Source organism: Anopheles nili, chromosome 2 (assembly GCF_943737925.1).
Source record: "Anopheles nili chromosome 2, idAnoNiliSN_F5_01, whole genome shotgun sequence".
Taxonomy (NCBI): domain Eukaryota; kingdom Metazoa; phylum Arthropoda; class Insecta; order Diptera; family Culicidae; genus Anopheles; species Anopheles nili.
The window spans coordinates 50,658,752-50,671,114 of NC_071291.1; the positions used below are offsets into that span (position 1 = coordinate 50,658,752).

The 12,363-nt window shown below is 36.9% G+C and overlaps 5 protein-coding genes across 6 annotated transcripts; 3 read left to right on the forward strand and 2 right to left on the reverse strand.

Moving 5' to 3' along the window:
* The first annotated feature begins 214 nt into the window (after window positions 1–214).
* LOC128721720 (cx9C motif-containing protein 4) lies at window positions 215–700 on the forward strand. The gene is made up of 2 exons (XM_053815499.1): window positions 215–321; window positions 399–700. Exons 1-2 carry the CDS (start codon window positions 255–257, stop codon window positions 566–568), a joined length of 237 nt encoding a protein of 78 aa, XP_053671474.1. The 5' UTR covers window positions 215–254; the 3' UTR covers window positions 569–700.
* On the forward strand, window positions 697–1,018 carry LOC128721722 (uncharacterized). Its single transcript, XM_053815500.1, has one exon. The coding sequence runs from the start codon at window positions 821–823 to the stop codon at window positions 1,016–1,018; it is 198 nt and encodes a 65-aa protein (XP_053671475.1). The 5' UTR covers window positions 697–820.
* On the forward strand, window positions 1,003–2,583 carry LOC128721718 (GPI mannosyltransferase 1). The gene has a single exon (XM_053815497.1). The coding sequence runs from the start codon at window positions 1,133–1,135 to the stop codon at window positions 2,465–2,467; it is 1,335 nt and encodes a 444-aa protein (XP_053671472.1). The 5' UTR covers window positions 1,003–1,132; the 3' UTR covers window positions 2,468–2,583.
* Window positions 2,374–3,521, reverse strand: LOC128721719 (uncharacterized). 2 transcript variants are annotated; one of them, XM_053815498.1, is made up of 3 exons: window positions 3,289–3,521; window positions 3,071–3,240; window positions 2,374–3,008 (listed from the first exon to the last, which is right to left on the reverse strand). In XM_053815498.1, the coding sequence occupies exons 1-3, from the start codon at window positions 3,508–3,510 to the stop codon at window positions 2,900–2,902; spliced, it is 501 nt and encodes a 166-aa protein (XP_053671473.1). In that variant the 5' UTR covers window positions 3,511–3,521; the 3' UTR covers window positions 2,374–2,899. The 2 variants fall into 2 exon arrangements, 1 of the variants encoding a protein (XP_053671473.1); XR_008410785.1 differs by having other exon boundaries at window positions 2,910–3,240; window positions 3,304–3,400.
* A 447-nt stretch (window positions 3,522–3,968) lies between these two features.
* LOC128732201 (dnaJ homolog subfamily C member 11) lies at window positions 3,969–6,480 on the reverse strand. The gene is made up of 7 exons (XM_053825372.1): window positions 6,409–6,480; window positions 6,162–6,335; window positions 5,357–6,038; window positions 5,083–5,290; window positions 4,896–5,012; window positions 4,359–4,815; window positions 3,969–4,274 (listed from the first exon to the last, which is right to left on the reverse strand). Exons 2-7 carry the CDS (start codon window positions 6,228–6,230, stop codon window positions 4,131–4,133), a joined length of 1,677 nt encoding a protein of 558 aa, XP_053681347.1. The 5' UTR covers window positions 6,231–6,335; window positions 6,409–6,480; the 3' UTR covers window positions 3,969–4,130.
* Window positions 6,481–12,363: the final 5,883 nt, after the last annotated feature.

Here is a 12,363-nt window from a genome sequence, read left to right on the forward strand (position 1 = left end):
GCATTTTATCTATCAAACGCTTAAAGGTGAAGAAAATAAATATCCTAGGAAAGATTAGGATATTTTGATACGAGGTTCTTTTTAGAACCTTGCAACTACTTTCAGTATTTGAGCCGTCTGTATAAACAAAAACATATTTTGCCGGCTGTTTTTGACTATGCCTACACCGGGATTTTTTGTCAGGAGTTTGTCATCGGAGTTTTTTTTATTTACACATTGCGTGAAATCTTTCTACGAAAAATTATCCTATTTTCATGTCAAAAACTAAGCCGAAAGATCCGTGTAAACCAGCGGCCTGTAAAATTCAGACTTGTTTAAGAGGTAAAATGATTAAATTTTCGACTTCAGCCTACACCAATTTGTTAGTATTCTTACGTAATTTGGGCTTACTCTCATAGAACATAAATACGACGAAGTAAAGTGCTACGATGTCATTGAAGATATGCGGCAGTGTTGTCTAAAGTGGCACAAAGTATCTCTATGCTGTTCCGGTATTCAATTAGATCGCGACTATAAAGCCGAAAAAGAGGCCGCTATTCGGGAAAGGAAGAATCAATCCAATCAGTAGACTGCCATGCACACGGATTCGCGGCGCCCTCATCGTGTCCCAAAAAGGAATTGGTTTCAACGGAACCCCCGAACCGTTAGCTCGCTAATAACGGGAACCGCCCTACTTATCTTTTTTTCAAAGCCTTTATACGACGCATTCCTCGCCGATCCAGAACCGAGCGCGTTACCTCCCCGCGAGATACGTTCTATACGGATTGGACCTAAGTAATTGTCCAGTAGAGTGGCGTTGTGAAAGTTGCACGATTTTGCCATGGAATCCGTGAAACGAGCCAACCAAAGACTTCGCAGCTATCCATTGTTGATAGCCCAGTGCTCAGTTGCGGCCGCCGCCTATGCTGCTTGTGTGACAACCGATTTGAACGTAGCTCATCGCACTTGTGATAAAGAGTTTCACAACTTCAAAGAGTGCATGCAAAAAGCCGCTATCGAAAGAAAAACAAAATTATAAAAGTGACAAGAACTACTAACAAACCTTAACATCAATTTAGATAACGAATGTTACCTAAGGTATCCGCACATATAAATTCATATTGAAATTGCAAGCCCATTAGTAATAGGAAAAATGTCATTCAAAACGCATCTCATCGTGAGTACGGTGATACGAGTATTCCTTATATACTATGGCGAAGTTCAGGATAGTTTATCAGATGTGCAGTACACGGATGTTGACTACCGCGTTGTCACTGATGGAGCGAACCATGTGCTTTCATTTGGATCTCCTTTCAAAAGACATACGTACAGATACACACCCCTGTTGGCCTACATGGTTATACCAAATCTGTTACTTCACCCAAGTTTTGGTAAATTTGTTTTCGCCTTATTTGATATCCTCATCGGAGTGTTGATTAAATGGATTTTACTCAATTGCTACCGAAGCAACAAAATCTCGATCGAAACGAAATTGTTGAAACTGGAAACACTTAACAATCGTAATAAGTATTTGATAAAGCGCAAAAATGAGATTCTTAATAGTACTAATGAAACGTTGCCTCTAAAGTATGTCAGAATGGCCGAATTGAGCGCTTTCTGCTGGCTGTACAACCCGCTTACAATGATAATAGCTACCCGTGGCAACGGAGATTGCGTATCATGTTCGCTAGTACTTTTATCAGTTTACTTTCTTTTAAAAAACGAGCAAACTAATTTACAATATTTCATCGCAGGTTTATTTTTGGGGCTTTCTATTCATTTTAGACTTTATCCCATCGGATTTTGCCTTTCTTTTTTTCTTGCAACTCGAAATCGCACCCTGGAAAAATGGGAAGACATCATTTATATTATTTTGCAACCTAATGCAAAGCAACTAGCTCTCGTTTTGGGCACTATAATGGCATTATGTTCAACTACCGCTGTATTCTATTGGTTATATGGATATCAATTCTTATACGAATCGATGTTCTTCCATCTTGTACGAAAGGACACCAGGCACAACTTTTCATTATATTTCTATCTCCAATATTTGAGCTCCAAATTCGATGTAACGATTCTTGAGAAAATACTCACCTTTCTGCCTCAGTTAATACTAATAATCATGCTCACAGTTCGTTACGGCCAACATCGACAAACACTTGCTTTTGGATTATTTGCCATTGCCTTTGTCATGGTCACATATAATCCAGTCGTTACATCACAATATTTCGTCTGGTTTTTATCATTGTTGCCGTTGTGTGTGAAAAATTTTAGAAACATCGGTTTTCGTAAAGCAGTTTTCATACCAGTTATGTGGTTCATCTCGCAAGGTGGGTGGCTGTTGCCAGCATACTTATTGGAATTTAAAGGCTGGAACACATTTGAATTCATCTGGTTGCAGAGCATAGTTTTTTTCTTCTCCAACATTTTGATTCTACAAATGCTTATTAGTAATTATGATATGGCATACAACTACAAAATTGATTAAATTTTAAGCACATGTGTGAAATGACATTTTTTGTAAATAAAATCGTATATTAGACCATACGGCTTGTCGTCATACGAAATATAAAATGAATACATTAATTATTGTTTTAAAATCTTCATCCCGAATCTTCATTTGTAGTGCAATTTACAATTCAACGATTGTTATCTCACGGAATTAATGATTGATAATGATGAAAGATTTTACACAATAGTTTGGAGTATCATCGATATGAATTATATGCTATAAGAAATACATGAAGCTACAGAACCTTGGATAAAGTTCATTGATTTTTAGACAAGTTCTCCATGCAGGTATTTACTAGTCTATCCTTTCTCTACTATTAATTATTAATTAATTTAACATATTCTGAACAGAAGATACATTAACGACTAGAATATAAACTCATTTATGACATTCATCAGATAGAATAATTCAACGGTAAAGGCTAAGCTGCTCTTTAAGTTCTTCCTCGTTTATATTAGAGCTATTGTTCTGTTTCTTAAGAAGCTCAAAAATTGCCGCCAATTGGGCTTGTTCAATTCTGAAAAGAATGTTAAACTTTTATAAAATGTTATGTTTATGGGTTTGAACTCATTTGCGTACTCCTTTTCTGCCTGCCGCTGCTCTTCAGTAAGGGAATTTTCAATTGATTTTAACTTAGCTGTCTTTAATTGCCCCAAAGACTCAATATGTAGTCGATTTTCGCATTCATCTTCGTCGTCATTTTCACTTACACTTTCTGCTGAAGAATCATCCTTCATTTTGGGGTTAATCTAAAAATTTAAGATTTCATATTTGCATTGGAATTCATCATTCAGCACATTGTTATTGCTAACCGTGCCTCTAGCAGACATTTGTTTATTAGATGACGAAGATTTTGTCTTCAGTTGTTCGCCTGGGCCATCGTCACCTGTCGTAGTGCTACAACCCGAGAAACCAAAATATGCAGTCAGCAAAACAACTAAGAATGATATTGCCATAGTAAAAATGTAGAATGGCGAAAGATTTCTCGCATAAATCAATAAATTTTCCACGTAATTCATATTTAGCAAAATCTACGACCCTAGTCAAAAAATATCAAAATAAATAGTTTGAAAGCCTATTTTTGACGTCTATTTATAGACATCATTGCTAGGTTTTGTACTATGTATAACTGACATCGAACAACCATCGGATTAGATGCCAAAAAAAGACTTGTTCATATGTAAGTTCATATATTTTAAATAATATTAGTGTACAATATATAAGTAACATAATTAGCTTCAAGTTCTAATTTTAATTAAATAGTTCAATTCATGTTCATTTACTTCAATAATTCATTTCCAAAACGACCAGTGAAAAAACATGAATCAGCTAATTGTTTGTAATAAAATAATTACTCTGTAGAAAACGAAACGAGGCGACCAGCGTATTTCGAACGATATTGAAATTGAATAAAAAAGAACGAAAATGTTTAAAACTGTTCAGATTTAGACTAGATATTATACTAAGCTCTCAAAAAATGAAAGATATTTTATTGAGCTCTACAAATCAACAGCACGACCTAGAAAGCAGCGATTTCTATCTCAATTTAGGCTTCTGATGTACAATCGAGTTTGCGTCATTTCAACTCCTTTCTTGTTCGCAATAATGTATAGGCTGATTTGTTTATTGCAAATTACTATTAGGATACATTGGACACCACGGGCAGATGAACGGAATCCAAATCGTCGAACACAGAGCTAAACGTATTGTTTCTGAACTCATAATCAATTTTGAGTTGTTTTTCTTCCCCAAAGCAAGGGTCATAAAATCCTGGAAGCTCACTCTAAAATAATAAATATAGGAAGGAATAATATAGGAAGATTTTAATATTCACCACAACTGTGGTACTAATAATTCATTTTCTTACCTTGCTGGATGCGTATAACGTTAACCGAGAATCTTTGACTAAGCACTGTAAAGGAATTCGTACATCGATTAAAAACGGATTATGTTGTACAAAACCCATATTATCGGTTTCTTCAACAGACACATTTTCAATATCCCTGAACTTTCCATACATGGCAGATATAATGACTAGACCTTGGCATTTAAGCTCTTCCATCCGTATACGCTCATATAATGCGCCCATCAATGCAATCGCCGATTCCGCCTCTCTACGCTTTTCTGCCATTCTCGTTCTATTAGTTTCCTTGACTTTTTCAATATGTTTCTGCTTTGCTGTTTCATTCAAAGGATCAAATAGCATTTTTTTCAATACGCAGTAAGTTAATAGAGGTGTCACAGTAGCATAAAAAACAGCGGCAGGGATGATTTCATCGCTGAGATGAATTGGAAACAGAAATGTTTGCGTAGAGCGAACAATTCTACAGAAACAAAATAAAACCATTAAAGTATTTGTAACACCTTTACATTCGTAGGTTCAACTTTAAAAATATCTTCTTACTTGATTCTAAGCGTAACTCCAGAAGGTACACCAACACAGACCGTGGCAGATACCGAGCTGTACTTTGATATTTTCTTTTCTGCACCACACTCCGAGAGAAATCCGAATGTGCCACCTCTAGAAAAATATAGAACAGACACGTTGTTATTAAAAGCTCCGTGCCAAATAAGTGTAAAACACAGCATACTTTAAAGCAATTCGTAATTTTAAGCCCTGCTCCAGTAGTTTTCTTGTATAACCAGCAGCAATGAAGCAATGGGGAATACCTAATGTGGCAGTCAAATTACAATGATACTTTTCAGTATTTTTTTCCACAACCGTTGACATAGAGTTCTGTAAACCAGCATTGTATGTAAGGTATCCGACAGTGTGCTTATCCAGTTGTATGGCAATTGCTAAAAAAAGTCATCAATATGTATTCTAGAAACACTTTTTTCATAAATGCATCAACAAGTTCATACTTCCAGTTAGTCCTGGTATGATTGCATTAGGGCGGATATGGAAAGTTGTGCCTCCGGTGAAAAAGACTCTGTTGGTCAAATTCCGCGAGCCCTTCGCTCCTAAAACTGGGCCGTTTCCAGCACCACAATCAATCTCGAACCAACCCTTATTAATAAGTCTTTTGCCTGACAAAAGAAAGTTACCGCTACCAACACCATTTTGGAGATGTAAGCTACCGGATAGAGTGGCAATTTCAGTTCGCGACAGTGGAGCTTCAATAGACTGCGACATGCTCATGCCTGAAACTTCGATGGCTGGTAAAAACCCAGTGTCGTACAATTCATCATCGTAGCGACTAAAAAAATCCGTTGCATTGATGTGCACCGCTATGTTTCCTCTTGGGTTAGTTTTTTGTTGTAAACGACGTTCTTCTCTTTCTCGAGCTAGTCGTTCGTATTCTTCTCGAATTTCATTAGGAGTTTTTGTTCGGTGCACAATTTCCCATCCTTCGGTTTCTAAACCTTTTACACCAAGTGAATCATAGATTGCTCGTTGATGCGAATCAGATAGAACTTCATACGCTTTTTTAGTACGATTGAACATAAGTTCTGCTTTCTCTTTGTTTTCGCCATTACCGTGCTTGTCCGGGTGGAAAATTCTGCTCAAATATCTGTATGCTTTACTTATTTCTTCTTGAGTAGCCTACAAAAGATAAAATAATCAATCATAAAAATGACTTGTTGATGTTGATGTAATCATTTGCATGAATGATGAAATGACGGCCAAATCGGTGTTTCTAATTCTTAATTTTCAAAGGTAACTTACGTTTCGAGGTAAATTTAACGTTGCATAGTAGTCTTCTTCAACGAAATCAAGTTCATCATTGTCGCCCATTGCAAGCAAATATAAATAGTGTGTCTAGAGAAACGTGCCGGTTCACCGAACCACGAAAGTACTCTGCTATTTAGACAACTCCTTTCCACGACTTCTGACGTAGATCTAACAGGACGCAAATATAAACACGACAGACTATCTTAGCCGTACCTTGCGAACGATTGAACGAATAGCTAACCATTTACAAGTAACACCCGGGGTTTTTCTTCCTTCTTTTTTTCTAGTAGATCAGTGAGATACGTGCTTCTGTTTTCTTGTTAAATATACTGTACTAGATTTGACAATCTACGAAGGCGCAAACTAAAACGAGGTTTCACATTTACTTGCAAATCAAAAGTTGCACAATTTTCCAACGACTGATATGACAACCAAAACATCTGTCCAATCCTGATATGTTTTGACAACATAAACGTCAAACTTGTTTTTTTTTTTAAATCTATAACTGGTATAATTTGAAAACGTTAAATATACCCAAGTTGCAAAATAAAAAAAAACCCAGAGCTTATAGCTTCTTACGTCAAGTATCTAAGCTCAAAAACTAAGGTGGTGGAAAATTTCTTTCTATAGCCATGTTATGCATTTTTCGGAAAGTGTTTGGAAAAAGACAGGTCGTGTGACATCGAACGGGTAATGTAATGTTCTGCATTAACTTTAGAGTAATTTTCCATATGATATGATGGCAAATCATTATTTCAATCGTTTTGGATAACCTTAAAGTGAAATAGACCATAAATAATGCAGCAGTGCATGGCAATGTCGCAACGCAATAGTTTTCCCGAGATGCATTACGCAGAGATTAGACATAGTACTGATTAAAATGGAAATTGTAATTTTTAGTGTTAGATGATATGAGGGTTTATTTCTATCATTTGATGTCTATCGCTATGCATCAACTAAATGTCTATCGATATGCTCCAACCAACAAGCCAAATAAAGCATATTTATCAATTGAATTGTTATCGAACAAAATGTATCATAGGTTATGGAACTGGGCCAAAAATAACTGGTTTTGTGTGCGAAAATTAAACATCGCCTAAAGACCGAGTTACAGTACACTTCTAATATGTTATGCAAGCAGTAACGACCGGCAAAGTACAAGACAAGTTCAAATTTAAATCCCGAGGGAGTCTCTCCCGTAAGCAAAGATTGTATATGCGGCTACGTGATGAGTTTTCCATGAAGCCATGAAAACTTTAACAAAGCAACTGATAACGGCCGTTGAGCCATTAGCCAAGAGATGTGCAACAAATAATAAACGCTTGCCTTATTCCATTACAACGAAAAATGTTTTATCCATGAATTATATTGAGGCGCTGTTTTCTCAGCCGAATAATCAAAGCTAAGAGAAAGTGTGTTTTATTTCTTAATGTATGAAACTTCATCGTGTACAATTATATCAATTTAGCATTTTAGTTAAAAATTACACGAAATCCGATATTCCGATAACGGATATATTCCGTTATTTTTGTTGACACTCCGCACATCACTTGCTGACAGCACACAAAAGTGAAAACTGTTCTACAAATTATTGTTGTTTTTCGACATTTAATAAAAATTTTCTCTTAAAAAATGGAAAACCTGACTCGAAAATACAAAGAATTTAGATTAAATTTTACTTACTTCCTTATCAGGCGCTACAACCGCTATGGGGTTTTGGCCTGCTCCAAGAGAAACCAGAACCGCTCGTCGTCTGCCAATCACTAATCCCGGCCCTTTTTTGGGGGACGCATCCACGCCATCACTCCATCTCAATTTGGGCCTACCACGCCTCCTTTAGGTCTACCTCTGTCCATATGGACAGCCTATAAGGACTTAACTGGCTGATTTGTCCGGTGTTATTCTAATTACGTGACAAGAGCCTGGCGAGTCTAATTTGCTGCACGACAGTTAGCATCGTACGATCGTACAGTTCGTAGAGCTCGTCATTGTATCGGCTCCTCCATTGTCCTTCCACACATACGGGGCCAAAAATCGTTTTGAGCATTTTCCTCTCGAACGCGGCTTAGAGGGTTTCGTCAGCTTTTGACAAGGTCCATGTCTCAGAGGCGTATGGGAGTACTGGAACTATGAATGTTTTATATAGCTCCAGCTTCAGCTGTCTCGACAGGTATTTTGAGTGAAGAAATTTTCTCAGACTATAATATGACCGGTTGACTGCCAGCACCCTTGCGTGTAATTCAACTTTAATGCTGTTGTTGATATTGACTTTTTGCCTAAGATAGGTGAAGCTTTGAACGACTACGAAAGTGCGCACACCAATCTGTACATCAGCGCTGCGTAGACTCGCAAGCCCATTGCCCTGGCGCAGACTCTTGGTGGTAACAAAGGGCCTTGAGAGTTTTCCATACACCATCATCTGGCATGTGATGTGATGTGGCATCATGGGCGTTGGTCATGGTCATTTTATCCACCCTGGTAAGCTAGGCCGGAATTCCAGAAAAGCTCAATACATCGTATAGTTTCATTTTGGCTATGCTGTCATAGGCGGCTTTGAAATCGATATAGAGATGAAAAGGGTGAAGCTGTTACTCCACCATGTTGTCAATTTTCTCATCCCGCGTTATTCCATCAGTGCCGGGTGCCCTATTGTTCTTCAACCGACGAATTAATTTCGGGTTTTTTCTATGCTAGGTGGCAGAAGCATGATATCATCTACTAGTGGAGCCCATAAAATGCTGAACCCATCGCCAGAGGATCTCTGGCTGGTAGCTGACCTGATTTCTATTCTTACTTTGACAGCTGGTCACCTTGGGTATGGCGGTATTTCGGTGACCTGCTATCTCCTGGTAAAACTTTCCAGATTTGGTGTTATCCCGACGTGGGTGGTGGCTATGTGGATTTTGCACAGTTCACTATCACGCTAAAGTGACATTGTGGATGTCTCGATGAGCGAACCGGGTAACTCTCATAACGAGATTACGTGCTGCTGCAAGTTGGACTAATCTATTATCATTATCGTTACTGTGCTCATGTAGACTGTGATTACCAATGTATTGGCGGTACAATCCCCAACCGACTTTTGCATTGAAGTCCCCCAAGATGATTTTGAGGTCATGCTTAGAGCACTAATCGGTCGTTTTTGCGAGGTGGTTGTAAAAAGGATCTTCTCTTCATATTTGTTTTCGGTAGGAGCGTGAACGTTTATGAGGCTAATGTTGAAGAATTTTTCTCGCATGCGCAGGGTGCATTGCCTATCATTTATGGCCTTGAAGTTGATAACTTCGAAAGCTGTAGTATTTGTGGTAGCGTTCTCCACTACGCCTGCTTAGCACACCATTCAATCATATCTCTTATAAAACGTCAAGGTCCATGTTCAGTGTGATTGGGGCGTCATCTAGTTACTTCAAGGCTTCGCTTCTGCGAAGAGTGCCATGCATCCCTGTTTGCGCCACAATTCGCCCAAGGGATTTAACAAACCCGTTTAACCATACTTAGATTTAAGATGATACATGCTACCGCTGTGCTCTTAGAGGACGTGGCTGAACAGTTGTTGGAAAGGTGAGCCACTGTAGCTTTCAGGAGACGTCCCATCATAACTCGTTACCAGAGCAAAAGTTGATAGGGTTATTTGAAATTAGGATATGTTGTTGTACAAGTCTCAGAGAAAAGCTCTGTACATCCAGGCCAAAACAGGAAAATAGGTAGTGTAATAAAATGAACCGATTAGAAAGGTGGTAGGAATATGAAAATCAAATGGAAATGAATGATGGATGCAGAGCATGGAAATGACATAGAGTAAGTATAAGGTACAATCTTTTTAAGGTACAACAAAAGATTGAAAGCAAAAAATGTAAGCTAGATAACATGTAGAGACGAGTAAATTAATATAGGTGAAAGTGACAAAAAAGTATAGCTATATCTGGTTAATTATGGTTCTATTGTTTGTAAAAAAACAATACGAGAAAAACGCAAAACAATGTTATGTACAACATGATAAAAAACAGTAATTTAAAAAAAATCCTATGAATTACTTGACAGCTATTTCAAGTATATACGGAAACAAGTACTCAGTATATAAGTGAAACACTCACGTATTTTCACTTTTACGATAGCATGTAATGCATTTTTTATCAAATATGTCCTCCTTTACTATTCTTTGAACTTTTTACTTTGTTCAAACCTTATTTTCTGGTGAAAACTCATTTTGATAGCAAGGTTTTAAATATGGACACGTGATAGGTCATGTTGAACTAACGTTTTACTATATAAACTGGTGTACGGAACTTGCACAACCTGTTCGATATCTATAAAAGCTGAATTCTTCAGTGCTGCGACTGCTTTCTGTTGCTATAAAACCAAACCAAATTGAATCATTTTATGCAGTACAGTATTGCACTTGGGTCGGAATACATGCACGATGGAAAATAAACGATATGCACGATGGTATTTTATTACGATTGGTAAGCTGTTTCGCTTCGTCTCAAATTCTTACAGTTTAAAATAAGTGTTAGAATATTAGTACGAGTTATTTGTTTTTCCAGCTTTGCTTTTCTTTCAACTGTGCTCTGGAGACGATAGCGATTGCAGTTACGCTTGTCCACATATTCTTAGCCCAGTATGTGCAACAAATGGACGAACATTTCAATATTTTTCGAATGAATGTTTACTGGATGGTCATAATAAGTGTGAACCGAACAATAGTAAGAAATATTTTTTAAGAAATTACATGCATACATAATTTAATTATATAATTTATCTTTTTTGTGCAGAATTCAAAGAAGTTGACGAGAGTAACTGCGAAGACCATGATTGGAAAAGGTAAATTTTTATAGATCAAACGAGCTTGTAAAACCTTGAGGTTCTATTTGCAACCATGCAATACATATAATAAAACCATACACAATAAATTTGATCTTCGAATCCTGTTGTCTGTAGCTCTGCCTACAATTCGTCATCCTATGGACATTCACATCCGAACATGGCATATATAAGTGCGTTGCACAACTTTGCTTAAAAATATACATTCTGTTGCTACAACCCTCTAAAGTAAACAAAAGTGTAAAGCTTTCGATAGTATCGGGTTCGAATCTCGACTGAGCCTTCCCCGTCGCAGGACAGACTATCCAGCTACGTGAACATTTCAAGTCATAGAAACCCTTAGATTAGCTTAGCACGACAGGCCTTGACTGTACACTGGTTGTTGAGCCATTTAAGAAGAAATAGAAGTAAAGCTTTTGATAGCCGTCGATTGATTTCAATAACTCGTCCAACAAATTGTTCGTCTAAATACCGGAATCATGATCATTGTTCATAGGAATATAAATGATACTCATACTTTTAGAAACAGTGTATGGTACTGTATTTAAGTTTAAGTTTGTATTTGTATTTTCCATGATAAAATTCAATGTTTGTAAATTACAATATTAATAAGAAGTGTTACAAATGACATTTGTAAGGCTCTCGCACACCTAGTGAGTGAACCGGTTCAGAAGCTATTTTAGTATAAAAGGATAGAAGGATTTTAGTATAAAAGACAGAACAGGGGTCCTGCGAGCTCTTTTTTTCGCGACCATAATAAAGACCTCTTTAAAGTTTCTTCGTCATTTTCTGCCTATGCGTTTGGAAGACTACTAAAAAAACGTGTTTTTTATTGGCATACCATTACATTCGCAACAAGCAGAGATAAGATCAAACAACCGATTAATGAGAAGCTTTAAAATAAAATGAAAATAAACAGCAAGTAGCACAATCTAACACAATCTAAAACATATTACATTGAAAGATACTGTTGCGTAGTTTCATCATTATTGGCAATCTTCGTCAATAAGGCATTTTAAGTAACTTTATCGTCGTTTTAGATGAAAATCGCGCAATTGACAAACTAATGACAGAGCTTTATACAACTTTATTTGCATCCTAATTTTTGTTTTGAACTATTCGTGTGAAGTTAGGGGAACTATATAAATTTTAAAAAATTTATATTATAATATTAAAATATCAATGGAGGTATGCGCGCGGTGTTGAAAAAATTCGTTATTTATTTCCATTTAGTTCCAACTAGCTGATAAACCCGATTTCATTCGGGTCGACGTAGTTTTAGGAAACATAAAGGGGCATTTTTACGTATACTGGTGAAGTTCAATTTTTGGTGTGTATATCCTTTTTTCTCATTTAGTTGTATGCATGTATTTTT

Coding starts and splice junctions, on each gene's coding strand:
- LOC128721720 (XM_053815499.1), top strand. CDS start 255: ATGTCAAAAACTAAGCCGAAAGATCCGTGTAAACCAGCGGCCTGTAAA. Junction 322..398: donor AATTCAGACTTGTTTAAGAG/GTAAAATGATTA, acceptor TTACTCTCATAG/AACATAAATACGACGAAGTA.
- LOC128721722 (XM_053815500.1), top strand. CDS start 821: ATGGAATCCGTGAAACGAGCCAACCAAAGACTTCGCAGCTATCCATTG.
- LOC128721718 (XM_053815497.1), top strand. CDS start 1,133: ATGTCATTCAAAACGCATCTCATCGTGAGTACGGTGATACGAGTATTC.
- LOC128721719 (XM_053815498.1), bottom strand. CDS start 3,510: ATGAATTACGTGGAAAATTTATTGATTTATGCGAGAAATCTTTCGCCA. Junction 3,241..3,288: donor GCACGGTTAGCAATAACAAT/GTGCTGAATGAT, acceptor TTAAATTTTTAG/ATTAACCCCAAAATGAAGGA. Junction 3,009..3,070: donor CAGCGGCAGGCAGAAAAGGA/GTACGCAAATGA, acceptor CATTCTTTTCAG/AATTGAACAAGCCCAATTGG.
- LOC128732201 (XM_053825372.1), bottom strand. CDS start 6,230: ATGGGCGACAATGATGAACTTGATTTCGTTGAAGAAGACTACTATGCA. Junction 4,816..4,895: donor GGAGTTACGCTTAGAATCAA/GTAAGAAGATAT, acceptor TTGTTTCTGTAG/AATTGTTCGCTCTACGCAAA. Junction 4,275..4,358: donor CGTTATACGCATCCAGCAAG/GTAAGAAAATGA, acceptor TTATTATTTTAG/AGTGAGCTTCCAGGATTTTA.